The sequence below is a fragment of the Triticum aestivum genome, chromosome 3D (assembly GCF_018294505.1).
Source record: "Triticum aestivum cultivar Chinese Spring chromosome 3D, IWGSC CS RefSeq v2.1, whole genome shotgun sequence".
Taxonomy (NCBI): Eukaryota; Viridiplantae; Streptophyta; class Magnoliopsida; order Poales; family Poaceae; genus Triticum; species Triticum aestivum.
In genome coordinates this window covers 6,853,592-6,869,380 of record NC_057802.1, presented here as the reverse complement: position 1 = coordinate 6,869,380, position 15,789 = coordinate 6,853,592, and the positions used below count along the sequence as shown (strand labels likewise).

General features: G+C 43.0%; 1 protein-coding gene across 1 annotated transcript; it reads left to right on the top strand.

Moving 5' to 3' along the window:
• Positions 1 to 7,780: 7,780 nt before the first annotated feature.
• LOC123076811 (probable F-box protein At1g44080) lies at positions 7,781 to 10,183 on the top strand. The gene is made up of 2 exons (XM_044498950.1): positions 7,781 to 9,129; positions 9,648 to 10,183. The coding sequence occupies exon 1, from the start codon at positions 7,915 to 7,917 to the stop codon at positions 9,127 to 9,129; it is 1,215 nt and encodes a 404-aa protein (XP_044354885.1). The 5' UTR covers positions 7,781 to 7,914; the 3' UTR covers positions 9,648 to 10,183.
• Positions 10,184 to 15,789: the final 5,606 nt, after the last annotated feature.

Here is a 15,789-nt window from a genome sequence, read left to right as displayed (position 1 = left end):
AGTGCGTATAATCCATGGACTCACATTAGTCATAAAGAACTCATATACTTATTGCAAAAGTTTATTAGCCCTCGAAGCAAAGTACTACTACGCATGCCCCTACGGGGATAGATTGGTAGGAAAAGACCATCGCTCGTCCCCAACCGCCACTCATAAGGAAGACAATCAATAATAAATCGTGCTCCAACATCATAGCATAATGAGAGACTATACGTGCATGCTTCGTGAATCACAAACCTTAACACCAATATTCTTACTAACACAACCATTTACTAGTACCTCCCACATATTCCATCTCTACATCGCAAAACTATTGCAAGGAATCAAACATATCATATCCAGTGATCCATTAGTTTTATGTAGGATTTTATGACTAACCATGCAATTGACCAATTCATGTTGACTCTCTAAATAGATCTAAGTGAAGCATGAGAGTTTAATTCTTTCTACAAAAGACCATGCTCTAATAAATATAAGTGAAGCAAAAGAGCATTCTACAAATAACGGTTTTCTATGTGAAGAGAAACATGCAATCCAAACTTCAAATGATATAAGTGAAGCACATGAAGCATTCTATAAAGCCATACTCAAAAGATATAAGTGAAGTGCAATGAGAATTCTATAAATCAAGCATGGACTATCTCATACCAGCATGGTGCATAAAAGAAAAAATGGAAAATAAACACAAAAGACGCTCCAAGATTTGCACATATCACATGAACGAAACGAATCCAAAAACATACCGATACTTGTTGAAGAAAGATGGATGCCTTCCGGGGCATCCCCAAGCTTAGACGCTTGAGTCTCCTTGAATATTTACTTGGGGTGCCTCAGGCATCCCCAAGCTTGAGCTCTTGCCTCTCCTCCTTCTCCCCACATTGAGACCTCCTGGATCTTCGAAAACTTCGTCCACACAAAACTTAACCGAACTTTTAGTGGCGGGGTTAGTGAATATGGCAATGAAATCCCATCATGTGCTGTAACATTATTGTATAATTATAAACAAAAATTACCCACTGTATGTTATCACAATTCTATGGCCCCAAGTCAAGGAGGCTTCAAGAATTCAAACATACGCAAATAATGAAGCTATGCAATCTGTGAAAACAGGACAGTCTGTAAAGATTTGAACATCCACCATACTTTTGTAACTCTAAAAATTCTGAAAAATTAGGAAAAAATAAAAAATTTGTATATAAAGACAGTACAAAAAGTTTCAGAACCATTTGACGTTCCAGTAAAAATGTAAAATCGAGCACTACAGCCAAAGTTTCTGTTTTGCACCGCACAAACCAACAAGTAATTTAATCATCCTAAAGGCAAACCTTGGCACATTATTTTTATAATACAATGTAATTGTACAATGGGATAATTACTTTTGTTGAAAAGTTTCTGTAATCAAGATTCACAAAGTTACCATCGGCATGAACAAAGTTCAAGGACGTCCTCCACTTTCACAATGCTCGTCTCTCTCACCTTCGTTTTTCTTTTTGTGATGTTTTAAGTTCCCCTCTATATTTTTTTTGTTTTTAAACTTTATAAAAGCACTTAACAGAAATAAAAGACTCTCCAAAATTTCCGGGTTGTCTCCCTGGCAGCGCTTTCTTTAAAGCCATTAAGCTAGGCATAAGGTGCTCAAGTAATGAATCCACCCGGATCCCAAGGTATATCAAAGCCAATTTTAATTAGCAATGATTTGGCATTTAGTAGTGAGCACAAAGCAACATATATCATGCAATGACGAAGTCTAACTCTCTTCATATGCATCGGCATGTCATAAAATAACAATTCATGCACATCAAGTAAAGGCCATTACATAGCATAAGCAGTTTCTTGCAATTTTATCATGTTGGAAACATAAAGAGGCGGAAATGTAGTTCCTCTCTCATAATAATTGCAAGTAGGAGCAGCAAGCACATGCATATTATACTCATCAAATTATCATGTGTAGTGGTAGAACGCAACCCATCAATGTAATCCTTAATAAGTGCAAACTTCTATAATATAGTGCAGTTTGGAGAATTCAAAAAGATAATAGGACTATCATGTATGGGTGCAATAGCAACAATGTCATTCTTAACATAAGGAACTATGGCAAGTTCATCTCCATAAGCATAATTTAAATTGGCATCATGGCCACAAGCATAGCAAGCATCATCAAAAAGGGATATTTCAAACGAATCAACGTGATCATAGCAATTATCATGGCATTCATCCTTCGGTAAGAATGAAGGGAATTAAACAATGTATGAGTTGAAGAGTTATTCTCATTAGAAGGTGGGCACGGGTAGCTAATATGTTCTTCCTCCGTTTGTTCTTCGCTCTCCTCATCATCTTTTTCATCCAATGAGCTCACAGTTTCATCAATTCCTTATTCCGTAGACTCCTGCAAAATATTAGTCTCTTCTTGGACAGCAGAGATTTTCTCAATAAATTCATGAATATCGGAATTGTATTTGTAATTATCATAGCAATATTTAAGGATGGCAAAATTTCCAGGTCTATAAACTGAATCATCAAAATCTTCAAACTTTTCAAACAAAGATTCAATTTCATAAGCACCCTTAAATGCAACAAATTCTTCTATTCTTTCCACATCATAGTAATCATATATACCATTAGCATAAGAAGCTAAGGTTTCATTATCATTAAATTTGCATGAAAAGGGAAAGATTTGGACCGTTCATCCTAGAGCAGCAAGTATAATCATATCTCAAGCATAGCCCCCGAGCATACCAATGCAACATATGAATTTGATCCCATAACAATTTTCCTTTATGAGTCAAGCAATAATCCCTAAAGTATTCATGTTGATCCAATGTTACTCCCATTATATAGTTGAATGGGGTTTTCTTAGGATTATCAAAGTAGTGCATAATATCTTTAACATAACGAGCATCGAGGGTTTTAGGAGGTTCCCCATCACCATGAGTAGCAAGTACAACTATTTTTTTGGTATTTCGTGTTCCATATCCATAACTAAAGATAGAGAACAACTTAGAACAGGAAATAAAAACTACTTACTGATAAAGCAAAGAAGCACACACGAGAATATTCACCCCGCGCTATTGCTCCCCGGCAACGGCGCCATAAAAAGGTCTTGATAACCCACAAGTATAGGGGATCGTTTGTAGGCTTCTTCGATAAATAAGAGTGTCGAACCAATGAGGAGCTAAAGGCGGAACAAATATTCCCTCAAGTTCTATCGACCACCGATACAACTCTACGCACACTTGACGTCCGCTTTACCGGAAACAAGTATGAATTTATTTTGCAAGAATAAAACTACGAGTACTTTGCGTGAATAAAACTAGGAATAAATTACAAGGTAATAAAAGTGGGTAGCTTTTGTCAATAGGAAAGTCATTTGTCCCTAGGCAATCGATAACAAGTACCGGTAATCATTCTTGCAATTTTATATGAGGGAGAGGCATGAGCTAACATACTTTCTCTACTTGGATCATATGAACTTATGATTGGAACTCTAGCAAGCATCCGCAACTACTAAAGATCATTAAGGTCGTGAAACCCAACCATAGCACTAAATATCAAGTCCTCTTTATCCCATTCGCAACAACCCACCTACTCGGGTTTAAGCTTCTGTCACTCTCGCAACCCACCATAAGCGAATCATGAACGTATTGCAACACCCTACAGCGGGGGCCCCTCATGTTTGTGCGAGACGAAGGGCACCGTAGGACAGCACCATAAATAAAATATGCAATCATACCAACCAAGATCACGATTAACCCACAGGACAAAACGGATCTACTCAAACATCATAGGATAACCATAGATCATTGGGAAATAATATATGGAGTTGAGCACCATGTTTAAGTAGAGATTACATCGGGGATAAGGGGTGTTACACCGCTGCATAGAGGGGGAGAGAGTTGGTGTTGACGGTAGCAAGATTGTTGATGTAGATCGTCGTCACGATCCTTGCCCCGGCGGTACTCCGGCGCCACCGGGAGAGAAGGGGAGAGAGCCCCCCCTCCTTCTTCTTCTTCCTTGGCCTCCCCCTAGATGGGAGGAGAGTTCTACCTCTGGTCCATGGCCTCCATGGCGGTGGAGGGGCTCCGCCCCTCCGAGATTAGATCTCCCTCTCTGTTCTCTTCTGTTTTGCGTTCTTCTGATCTGGCCGAAAACCGTTTCTTATATTCCGGGAGATTCGTAACTCAGATTGCGCTGAGATTTTAACACGATTTTTTCTAGATATAAGCTTCCTTGCGCCCGAAGTAGAGCTCCAACCGACGTTCGAGGAGGGCACAACCCACCACCACATGCCAGGGGCCTCTGGCACGCCCTGGTGTCTTGTGGGCCTCCGTTTGTGGTGATTCCAACTCCCAAAATCACATACATTCCAAAATAATTCTCCATGAAATTTTATTTAATTTGTACTTCATTTGATATGGATATTCCGCGATACAAAAAACATGCAAAAAACAAGAACTGGCACTGGGCACTCGATCAATAGGTTAGTCCAAATAAATCATATAAAAAGTTGCCAAAAGTATGTAAAAGTTGTATAATATTGGCATGAAACAATCAAAAATTATAGATACGACGGAGACGTATCAATCACATGTCTCCTTGCCCACCATATCACCCACAAATTCATTGATAACTTGACAAAAGATCCATGTGAGAGAGTATCGATCATCGAAAATAACCTTTATTTTGCACTCGGATTCGTTGTTTTTGCACAGGTGCTCCGCTAGATCGCCATCAACAAGAGCCCATACGCACCTTTCCATTGTGCATTCAAGAAGCGGGTGTCTCCAAGAATCTGCAGCTCTGCACAAAGCACAACAACTTGTCGTGGACATATTTCTGTGAGCTCTCACATCCTCAGTGGGAAGCGAGTTCTTCGCTAGCCTCCAAAGAAACATGTGTATCATCCCTCGGACCGACGTTTTCCATAATAATTTCCAGGACGTCGTGTCCCTGTCATTGCTCGACGAACCAGTAGAGCCATTTAACCATGCTTCCATTCTCATCTTCGTTGCAACCATCATCTTATAAGCTGGTCTGGAAAAACACTTTTTTTTCAACATTCCACGCCCAACTATCAGCAATGTCCCTTGTACATAATGGTATACTGAGTATGGCTCGCACATCAATTGGTAGACAAACCTTGGCGATTTCTCATTGTCCAATTTAGCTGAAGTGCGATCAATGAGTTCAGATACATATATGGGAGGATTGTCCAACCGACATCCAAATGGGCGCATCATCACATCCCTTGGTATCCAATTGTCTCTTCATATATTAGTTGAAACTCAGTTACCAATTCTCCTGATAAATCCTTGTTTTAGGCCATCATGTCCCTCCACAATAGCTCTCCATATCTGGTTAGGGTGGTTCCCAAGTTCTGCATCCAGAATGGAACCAGTGGGAAAGTAGACAGCCTTTAAAATTCTAGTGCTTAGCGATTCTGGTGTTTGAAGTATGCGCCACGCCTGCTTCGCTAACAATGTCAAACTGAATAGTTCAAAATCCTTGAAGCCCAACCCCCTCCCCCATGTACTAGTCACAGAAAATAATTTTAGGCGACGTTTCCTATTTCGTAACCAGGGTTTTTGTCACAGTATAGAGCAGATTTTGTAGTGAATTTCTTACTGTACCACAAGATCCCATGTGCTACATGATTTACGCTTGTCTGTTGACCATTTAGAATTCAATCTTCCATATTTATCTTGCTCAACCTTTATCATTACTCCTTGATCTATATTGATGTCTTGAAAGCCACATTGAATAATTCCCATCACTTCATTGCTTCAAGACACTTATCATTAATACCTCAATTTTTCATGGCCATATTGGGCATTCTACACAAGTATCATATTGGTCATCACATGGATCACATGCTATTATTGTCCATGCTCCATCACAATCTCTTGAGAGGCACAATGAATTCTTCACTTGAATTACTTTCTTGACAACTTGACTAACCATGACTCAACGGGTGTTCATCATGATCTTTTCTTCAAACCATATATGGAATTCTTATCTTTAATCATTCTCTTAAGATCTTGATCCACTATAGCCAAACTCATAAGTTGAAGCATGACAACTTCTGATATCCTGCAATTAATTCCATTTTGATAACATCTCGTTCATCACATGGAATTCATCTTGATCATATTTGATTCGATCAATGAACTCAATCTTGATGCACAACTATATGTAGACGACAACCATTCTAAATCAATTCAATCTTCTTATTGCTCTATGTTACAACCTTCATATATAACTTGGTGTCATAGTTTCTCATAGGCATTGTAACTTTATCAAGTCTCAATGCATATGATAGTGTTGGTGGATATCATCCTTCAATTCATCCAATATTCTTCGTGCATTGCTAGTGGAAGTTCCCTTTAAATGTATGTCCCAATGCAAACATTAGTCCATGACGATTGTCATTAATTACCAAAACCACACATGGGGACTATATGCACTTTCAAGGGAGAGAGCTTGCCAAGTTACCTAGTCATTCACCACAGATCCAAAGAAAATCCAAGAAAGTCAATGCAGTCAAAAGAAAAGGCTAGGATGCAGATTCGCATGCCAAATTTCACCAAGTGATGCTTGGTTTGTGATAAGAGGTGGAGCCAGGGCGCCCCTCCGGTAGCGATGCAACGCCGACGATGATGGGGAGGCACGACCACACCAGCTGCAACATCCCGATGCCTTCGGGGAGGCATGTTCCATTACCTCTCGCGCAGCTGGCCGCCACTGGCCTTGTTACGCATGTGCCACCGCTCGCAGTCAGGAAGAAAGAGGAGAGGACAGGGCTTCCATGGGAGAGAGGAGAGAGGCGCTGACCTACGGATTTCGCTGCCACCTGTGTCACATATGTGACCATTGCCGCAAGGGAGAGATAGAGGGGTAAGAACAATGTGTAATAATAGGCATTTGTCATGTGTGTCTTTGTCAAAAAGTTAAGCTTTTGTCACGACTTGGTACTTCAGAGATGAGTGATTGAAGTACAAATTATTACACATGAAAGTTGGCTTGATCCTTCATATAGTTGTAATGCGAGTCTTGTAGTACTGTTGATGTTGTATGATGTTGTTGATGTAATCTGAAAGCTTGTTGTTGTATGCTGCTGCTAATACGTAAACCAAACACAAAAAATTATGAGAAGGGGAGGGACTAGATGGGATTAGGTGGAGAGGAGGGGATCACCAAATCCTCTCCAATCCCCAACCCGAAAAACCCTTTGCCAAACTAGGCCTAAGAGCAAGAGCAATTCTATCTCTAAAAAAAGGTTTAGGGAAAGTTTGGGCCAAAAAATGTCTTCAACAGTTTCCCTAAACATGGAATAAATTTACAAGATCATATGAACTTGGCCCCAAATTCCTTCAGGTTTAGGGAAAGTTTTGCTTCCCGACAACTTTTGACGGCAAGGTAACCGCCTAAAACTTCCCGCCGCGCCGCCGGAATGTTGCATCTCATCGCCGCCCCGCCAGAATGTTGTCGCGCCATCAGAGGTTGTCACACGTGTCACTACCTGACGGGCCCTAGGCCATTATTTAGTTTTCTTTAATAAAAAATAAAATACATTTTACGGGACCTGATTGAAGAAACTTTCCCTAAAATTTAAAAGCACTTTTATGATAAGCTTTTTTTCTGGAGGAACTCCAAGTTGCTCTAAGACACGTGGTCGGTCGTGGAATGTAGTGGACGCCGTGCGTGGCTTCGCGCAAGGCGACCGATCAAGCGCGTGATCGGTCGGCCGATGCTTACCCTTCACCTAATTCTACTCCAACTCCCCTCGGGAAGAATCTCACTCCTACTCGGATGGGGGAAGCAGGGCATCGTCACCGATTTGCTCCGCCGCATCGACGGCGTATATAATCCCAGCTCTTATCTTTGAGATCTCTCCCTGTCTCGCCAGATCCCTGTCCAATGGAGGAACCGACGGCGGCCGGCCCCGACTGGTCCAAGCTGCCGCCGGACGTCCTCACCACCGTCCTCGGTGACCTCGAGTTCCCGGATCTATTCCGCACCGCCGACGTCTGCACCGCCTGGCGGGCCACCGCCCGCGCCCTCCGCCGCCTCGGGATCTACAGCCGCCCCCAAACCCCCTGCCTCCTCTACACCACCGCCGCCGCCGGCCCCCGCGCCGCCGAGCTCTTCAGCCTCGCCGACAAGAAGGCCTACAGGGCGCGCCTCCCCGACCCTCCCATCGGGGAGCGCAACATCATCGGCTCCTCGCACGGGTGGCTCGTCACCGCTGACGCCCGCTCCGAGCTCCACCTCCTCAACCCCGCCACCGGCGAGCAGGTCGCGCTCCCCTCCGTCGCCACCATCGAGCAGGTAAGCCCCGTCCTCGACCGCGAAGGCAACCTTGAAAGGTACGATCTTTCTCTCCATGGGGATGATCCGCAGCCCTATGGGGTGGACGAGCTCCGCGGAGTCCTCTATCTGAAGGCCGTGCTGTCCTGCGATCCCGCATTGGGGGATTGCACGGTCGTGCTGATTCACAATCCCTATAGGGATCTCTCGTTTGCGAGGGTCGGTGATGACAAGTGGCACTGGATACCTTCGGCACCTCGTGAACCGCCGCGGTACTCAGACTGCATATTTGGCGATGATGGTGCGCTCTACGCGATGGATCTCCTCGGCGGGATGTATCGCTATGCCATTGAAGGTTCTTGTGCCACCCGTGATATGATTTTCAAGGAAACTTCGCCATTCGTGGCATATAATGGATACCTATCCAAGACATCATGTGGCAGTGTGTTGCAAATATGGAGGGTCAAGAGGAAAACAAGGGGGGAGCAAGAAGAGATGCATACAGTTGATATTGAGGTGTACATGGCTGACATTGAGAAGCAGCAGATAGTTCGTGTGCGGACGTTGGGGGATTACGCGTTGTTCATTGGGCACAACTATACTTGTTGCCTTTCCACACAGGACTATCCAAGGCTTCTGCGGAACCATGTCTATTTTACGGACGATGACGAGTATTGGCTGATAGATTCGAAAGACAATCGTCGGGATGTTGGAATACTAAATTTGGAGGATTTAAGTGCCACTGATGTTGTATCTCCTCAACCATGGTTGAATTGGCCAATTCCCGTATGGATCACTCCAAGTTTTAATAAGATCCATAAATAGGTATGTATTGTTGCACATAGTAGTTACCTATTTACCTTTGTTTGGTTTCTTATTGATGTGTAAGGTGAAATGGTTTGATTTCTTGATTCTTTGTTTTTGAGTATCTGTTTGTCATTTTGCAACTCTTCCATGGTATGTTAAAGAAGATATGATACATTCACAGGGTCTTTCATCCATACTATAATTCTAGTTTCAGAAGGGGTGGTGATTTTTCATCTGTTGACACTGTTGACAGCCAGCAATTTTTGTAGTATCAGTTGGGAGATGCTGTCATGTTTGCCATATAATATATACAACATAATACTATTACTTTTAATTACGAAGAGTTTACAGAAGTTTTCTCTGTTGCTAATTTTTCATGCCCACTTGTAGTAGGACGCTATTTGTCTCCCAGTTTTTACCCTCACTATCTAATTCAGTGCATAATTCGCGTACACATACACCAATACTCTCCTTTTGCTTTGCACAAATTGATACTTTATATGTTATACTTACCGGTGATTTTTCCAAACTGACAGGTCTCGGAAGAGAATGCTCTTGCTTATCATAAATAATTAACTCCGGAACTATTCTGGTGTAGTTGGTCTGCGAAGAAGACAGTATGTTAAGTGGGAAGAGAATGCTGTTGCTTGTCATAAATAATTTACCCCAGAAATATTCTGGTGTAGTTGTTCTGCGAAGAAGACAGTATGTTTGTGGGAACAAAATGATGTTGCTTGTCATAATAATTTACCCCAGAACTATTCTGGTGTAGTTGGTCTGCGAAGAAGACAGTATGTTAGTGGGAAAAGAATGCTGTTGCTTGTCATAAATAATTTACTCCAGAAATAGTCTGGCGTTTCTGCATATCCTGGTCTGTGAAGAAGACATAGTAATGATTGTATAATTTAGCTTCAAAAAAAATTGTATGCACAGTGAACATGAGGACAATTGTGCCACTTAGCTGTCAATTGCTACTTGGAAAATAACTGCAAGAGATTGTCTTGGTGCTGCATAGAGAAAATGCATGTTGGATCCGTTTTTAATTGGCAGTCATGTGCTGAGTTGCAGTGTATCATTAACGTGCAAGAAGGAAGCGTTTTTATTCTTTTCATTTACTATGACAAGTCGATGTTGATTACGCAGTGGCAGCAAACCTCTTATGGTTCATATGCCAACAAAGGTGAAGATCAAATTGTTCAAACACACGAAACCCCCAGTGTTTTAACCAAAAACTACCACTTTACATGTGTTGGTCTCAGAAAACTACCACATTGTCTAAAACCCACTTTTGTTCTAAAATTTTGCTAAAAACCGGCGGGCAACATTAATAGTGATTATGACATACTTGACTGTTATGACAGGTGGGCCCACCTGTCAGCACTCTCTCTCCTCCATCCACTCACTCATCTCTTTTAGGCATTCTCTTAATTGACAAAAAACTACCACATTTCACGTATCCGTCCCACAGAACTACCACATTTTAAAAAGTGACCAAAAAACTCCAGATTAATGCTAATTTCGTGACAAAAACTACCACTTTCATAAAATGGCCAGTTTAGATGATTTAAACACGTTTATGACAGGAGGGGCCCGTTTGTCAGGGCTGACGTGGCGGAAATTGTCAACTGCGTTTATTTTGACTGTCATGTTGACTGTGATGACGGGTCGGGCCTACATGTCATTCTTCTTCTTCCTCCTCTTTCCTTGTCTGACATTTTCACAAACACTTCATGTGCTCCCCTACACCACCATCTGGAGCAGCATCCCATGCGTCGCCGCTCCTCCGCCGTCGCATCCACCCAGCCCGTCGCCGGAGCGGCCCTCCATGCCAAAGACCTCCTCCTCTGCGTGAAAGAAACCGATTCCGGCGCCCTCAGGCCAGTGCTCGCCCGCGCCGCACATGGGCACCTCCTCTCCTGTGCTCCACGCTCTCCTCCTCCTCATTCTCTTCTCGGCGGCCGGCGTCCAAGACGCGTCCAGCTCCGGCGTCGCGCCCTATTTGATAGCCCTCGGACGGGTGGCCGCGGCCGAAGCACGCGCCGGTGGGGGCAAAGGCGAGGCGCAGGGGTGCGGCGCAGGCATGGCCAGAAAAAGGCGAGGCGCAGGGGTGCGGCGCGGGCACGGCCAGAAGAAGGCGAGCGCGGGCGGGAGTGGTGCTCCGGCCATGGTGAGCATCAACAACGGCGGGAGCGCGGCAGCGGGTGGAGCTAGTGAGGCGTGGCTGGGCGCTGTCGGCAGCGGCGTCGGGGCAGCAGCAGCGCATCAGTAGGGAGGGGCAGCAGCAGCGGCGAGAGTAGAAGGGGAAGCGCGGTGGGTAGGCTAGCGAGGCGCGGCGACTGCGGTGTGGTGCTCGCGGGCTTGGGCGGCAGCGGAGCAAGCACGCAGAGCAGGAGGGTGCGGCCAGCGGTTGGAAGAAGGTCGCCGGTGCCACGGGCTGCCGCTGCTCACCGGCGTCGACGCGTCGGCACGGTGGTGCTGCCCGATGCACATAAGGTGCTTGTTGAAATGTTAAACAGAGAAGGAGGGGAGGAAGAAGAAGGTTGATGATGACGTGTGGGTCCCATTTGTCATAACGGTTAACTTCACGGTCAAATAAACAGAGTTGACTTTTCTGCCGGTCCCACATGTCATAAACAGGTTTAAAATCATAAAAACGGTCATCAACTCAACTTGGTAGTTTTTTGTCACAAAATTAGTATTAATCTGGAGTTTTCGGTCACTTTTCAAAATATGGTAGTTCTGTGGGACGGATACGTGAAATGTGGTAGTTTTTTTGTCAATTACTCCATTCTCTCGAACACCTCGCGGGCGCACCCTTGATGAGTTGCTCGTCTTTGCCGGTGTGCACCTTGCCGACGAGCGGCTTCGGCGAGCCATCGTCCGATCTATTAATTCTGTGCCATCCATGTCACAGCCCTCGCGCGCGTCCTCCCCACTGGCCACCGGCACCCACCAGGGCCGCCACCCAGTAGTTCCGTGTCATGGGCGCCTCCGCGCTCCGCCCAGGACGCATCCTGTTGGATTGTAGGTTATCGTCTAATTCCTATGTCTTTTCTACGGTGGCTTTCACAATGCATATTAAGGCTAGAAGGCAGCGACCTGTCTTCACTTTCAGGTGTTTTATTATTTCATCTATTTTTGGAAAGATCCGTATAACTCCGAGCAATGTTACCAATCATGATAAAAACATGTTAGCTTTTTTAGTCTAAATATATACCAGTCCCTAGCACACATATGCGAGTATGTGTCATGGTTAGATTGTATGTGCGAGATCAACTTTTGATCTTAATCATGTGGGTCAACAGTCTGCACAGAGCCGGTGCTGCAAAACAAACCCAACTCTCCCACCTTGTGATGTCTCGGAAAAAATACATACTTGTTCAGTAGAGTCGACCCCTATTAATTCCTCTATTATATTCCATTAGAGTCGTCCTTGACACCTTGAGGATTACTCCCTTGAGTGAAATTCTGCATCAATTATTCTCCATCACAAACGTTAGTATATGAATAATTTCACGTTGAGCTAAATAAATAATAAACATGTTCAATAAATGATGAAAGCCACATAAATACCGCTCTTTGTGACAAATACTTTGCTTTGGCATAGTGACAGAGGAATATCCGACAATTTGGGATAACCTATGAACTAACACTTATCTGATTTGGAAAAGGGTTATAAACACTTCACGCATGTCTTAAATTCCAAAAGTTAAGAAAAGGTAAAACATGATTTGGCGTACCATACCATGGCGTCACTACAACAGATTCGATGTTGCTCTTTTCAATGTGAAAGCCACAACCTCTAAAGTGTTACTATAAAAAAGGATAACGGCAAATTGATTTATGTCATCTTTAATCTTACCATGTCAAATATGGTTTGATTACATCTTCAAGGACATTCCAACATCTCTCACTTGGCTGAAACATAGTGATCAATATATGAAGTTCATGTGTAAACATGTTTGAAAGGAATTTCTTACTCTAGTTAGTGAACCTGCACCATATTAGTATTATTACACAAATAAATCAATGCTATTGAGCTGAATGAATTTTAGCGCTTTGTGCTCCTTCCTCCATTGAAAAAAAAACAAGTTTCCCCGTGTATTTTCACTACCAAAAAATCAAAAGTTTCAAACATGCCTTTCATATGAAAGTTATAAGATAACCAAGCTTTCACTTCCATCAACGTGACTTTATTGTTGCAAAAAACAAAAACAAAAAAAATCATTAACATATAGTATAATAGTAATGCAAAATAGTTTACACTTACATTTGTAGATGACTACTTTGCTTCCTCTAGAAAGCCATGTGATCTGCTAGTCCATTGATGTGAAGCTTGTTTCAAGAGCATGCATTAATGTATTCGGTTAGTAAACCATGTCTTTATTTCCTCTTTATATAAAACCCAGAAGAAAGAGTTTCAACAAAGTATATTTCCTTTTGTGTCAATAATTTAATAACAAGTTACAGTATAATATTCCAGTGAGCTAAATTTCCTTTAGAAAAATATAATAAGTTTCTAAACTTTATTCTTCCTTCCTAATTGATTTATTCCTATTCGCAAAAAAAATGCAAAAAATAATTGATTTATTCCTTCCCGCACTCCTTCCACCCTTCCACCCATAACTTGCATTGATGAAGAATTTAAGCCTCGAGGGATTGTTGAAGCCGTTTGTGAAGCTACAGATCAAACATAAATTGGTCAATCGAGACTGGGGCTTTCGACCCCGGCCACGTGGTGCCCATGAACGTAGAACATGACACAGCGTAACCGGGGGCTCGGAATTGAAGGTTACCTCCTCGGCCTATGAAATCATGGTGGTTATCCCCCAGCATGGACCGAGCCCATCCTCGCCTATCTAGCGCAAGCAGTTACCCAAGGACCAAATGGAGGCATGACGGATTGTACATTGCGCTACTGCTTACGCCGAGCACGAGGGAGTTGTACAAGCGCAACGTGATTGGAGTCCTACGGCCTTGCATTTCTACCGAGGAGGGTCGGTAACTTTTGCAGAGATTCACTCCGACACTCGCGAGCACCACACAGCTCCTCGGACCCCGGTGAGCAAGGCCTATCGTGTGGGCTTCTATTTGCCCACGACAAGCCTAGACGCAGTTGATTTAGTCAACAAATGTGTGGGATGCTAGCTACTAGTTCTAGCATGCCACTTTTTTTTTGATAAAAGAGAGCTCTCTCTCCGATTTCCGTTAAGAGAAATCACCATGTCTTACAGAGAAAGTAAAAGAAAACAGAAAGCTACTACTGCATATCTCTGCGTGCGCTAGACTATTGAGGGAGGGGGAAAGCCATCCCTCACCCCCCATTTTGGTCCCCAAAGCAGCACCCACAAGAGATCTAAGGCCTAGGCTTAAACAGATCCCAGCACCTGGCTTAAAGCAAGTTTTTAGAAGCAGAAAGTAATTCAAAGAGGCAACACAGACAACCCCCTCTAACACAGGTATCCATCACCATACATTTATTTCTGCCCCAAGAAACAAAAGATCGGAGAGGAGGATGAAACAGAAGGTAAGTTGATGCAGCTTGTTGAAGCGTCTATCTCTGCAGCACCAGAGAGTGATCCCCCGAAGAATTTGAAACTGGTCACCCCAGAATTCTCCTAGTCTCCAGGCGCCATCCATGTGCTGCTTTAAACACTTCTCCAGCCACCTCGCCGACTTGTTTCACTCCTGCCTCCATCATCTCATTTCTTGCGGGGTTTGTCTGCAAAACATTCCAATAATGCAAATTTTTGAGAAGCAGGTAACAGGCACACAGGGGTCATTCACCCTGTTGTTATCAAATACAACATTGTTTCTTAGTTTCCAAATAGTCCAGCATATCGCTGAGATTCCTATCATAACCAAGCCCCTTTCATCTTTTTCAAAAGTCTTTACCCAGGTTCTCATTACCAGGTCAAGATCTTCTGGAATGTCGTTTAAATTGAAAGCACATTTTAAAATGTTCCATAATAACCTAGCAACAGAGCAGGAAAGGAAGAGGTGGTTTATACTTCTTTATGCCCACAGAAAGGACATTTTTCATCACCTTTCCATCCCCTACGAAGCAAATTATCTTTTGTAAGAATGCTATTTCTAAGAGCCAACCACATAAATACTTTAACTCTAGGTGGCATTTTGGTTTTCCACATGTATAGGTGTGGATATTTAATACCATTTTCTATCAAGTGCCTGTAAAAGGATTTTACAGTATAAATCCCTTTTTAGTCAATGTCCATTTCACTTTATCTTTATCCTCATTCAAAGTCACCGAGATGCAAGCTTCCTTGATGTGTTCCCAAAGCTCTCTTGAGTCCCCTGTCAAAGTTCCCCTAAAATGCATATTTTCTATCCCATTATCCAAGATCTCGTTGACTGTTTTCTTCTTATCAAAATATATATTATATAACCTAGGGAAGTTTTTGCTAAGTGGAGCAGATCCAATCCACCAGTCTTCCCAAAATTGAATTTTCCCCCATTTCCCACTGTAAATTTACATAAAGAAGTAAAATGATCTCTATGCTTCAGGATCTCCCTCCAAAACTGAGAGTCTCCCTGTTTGGCAGTTATACTACCAAGATTTTTATTCCCTATATATTTTTTCAAAATGATATCCTGCCACAGCCCCTCTGTTGTGTATAGTTTCCACCACCATTTACATAGCAATGCTTTATTCATATG

Bases quoted from the DNA above. Each gene is read 5' to 3' on its own strand.
- LOC123076811 (XM_044498950.1), top strand. From the start codon at position 7,915: ATGGAGGAACCGACGGCGGCCGGCCCCGACTGGTCCAAGCTGCCGCCG.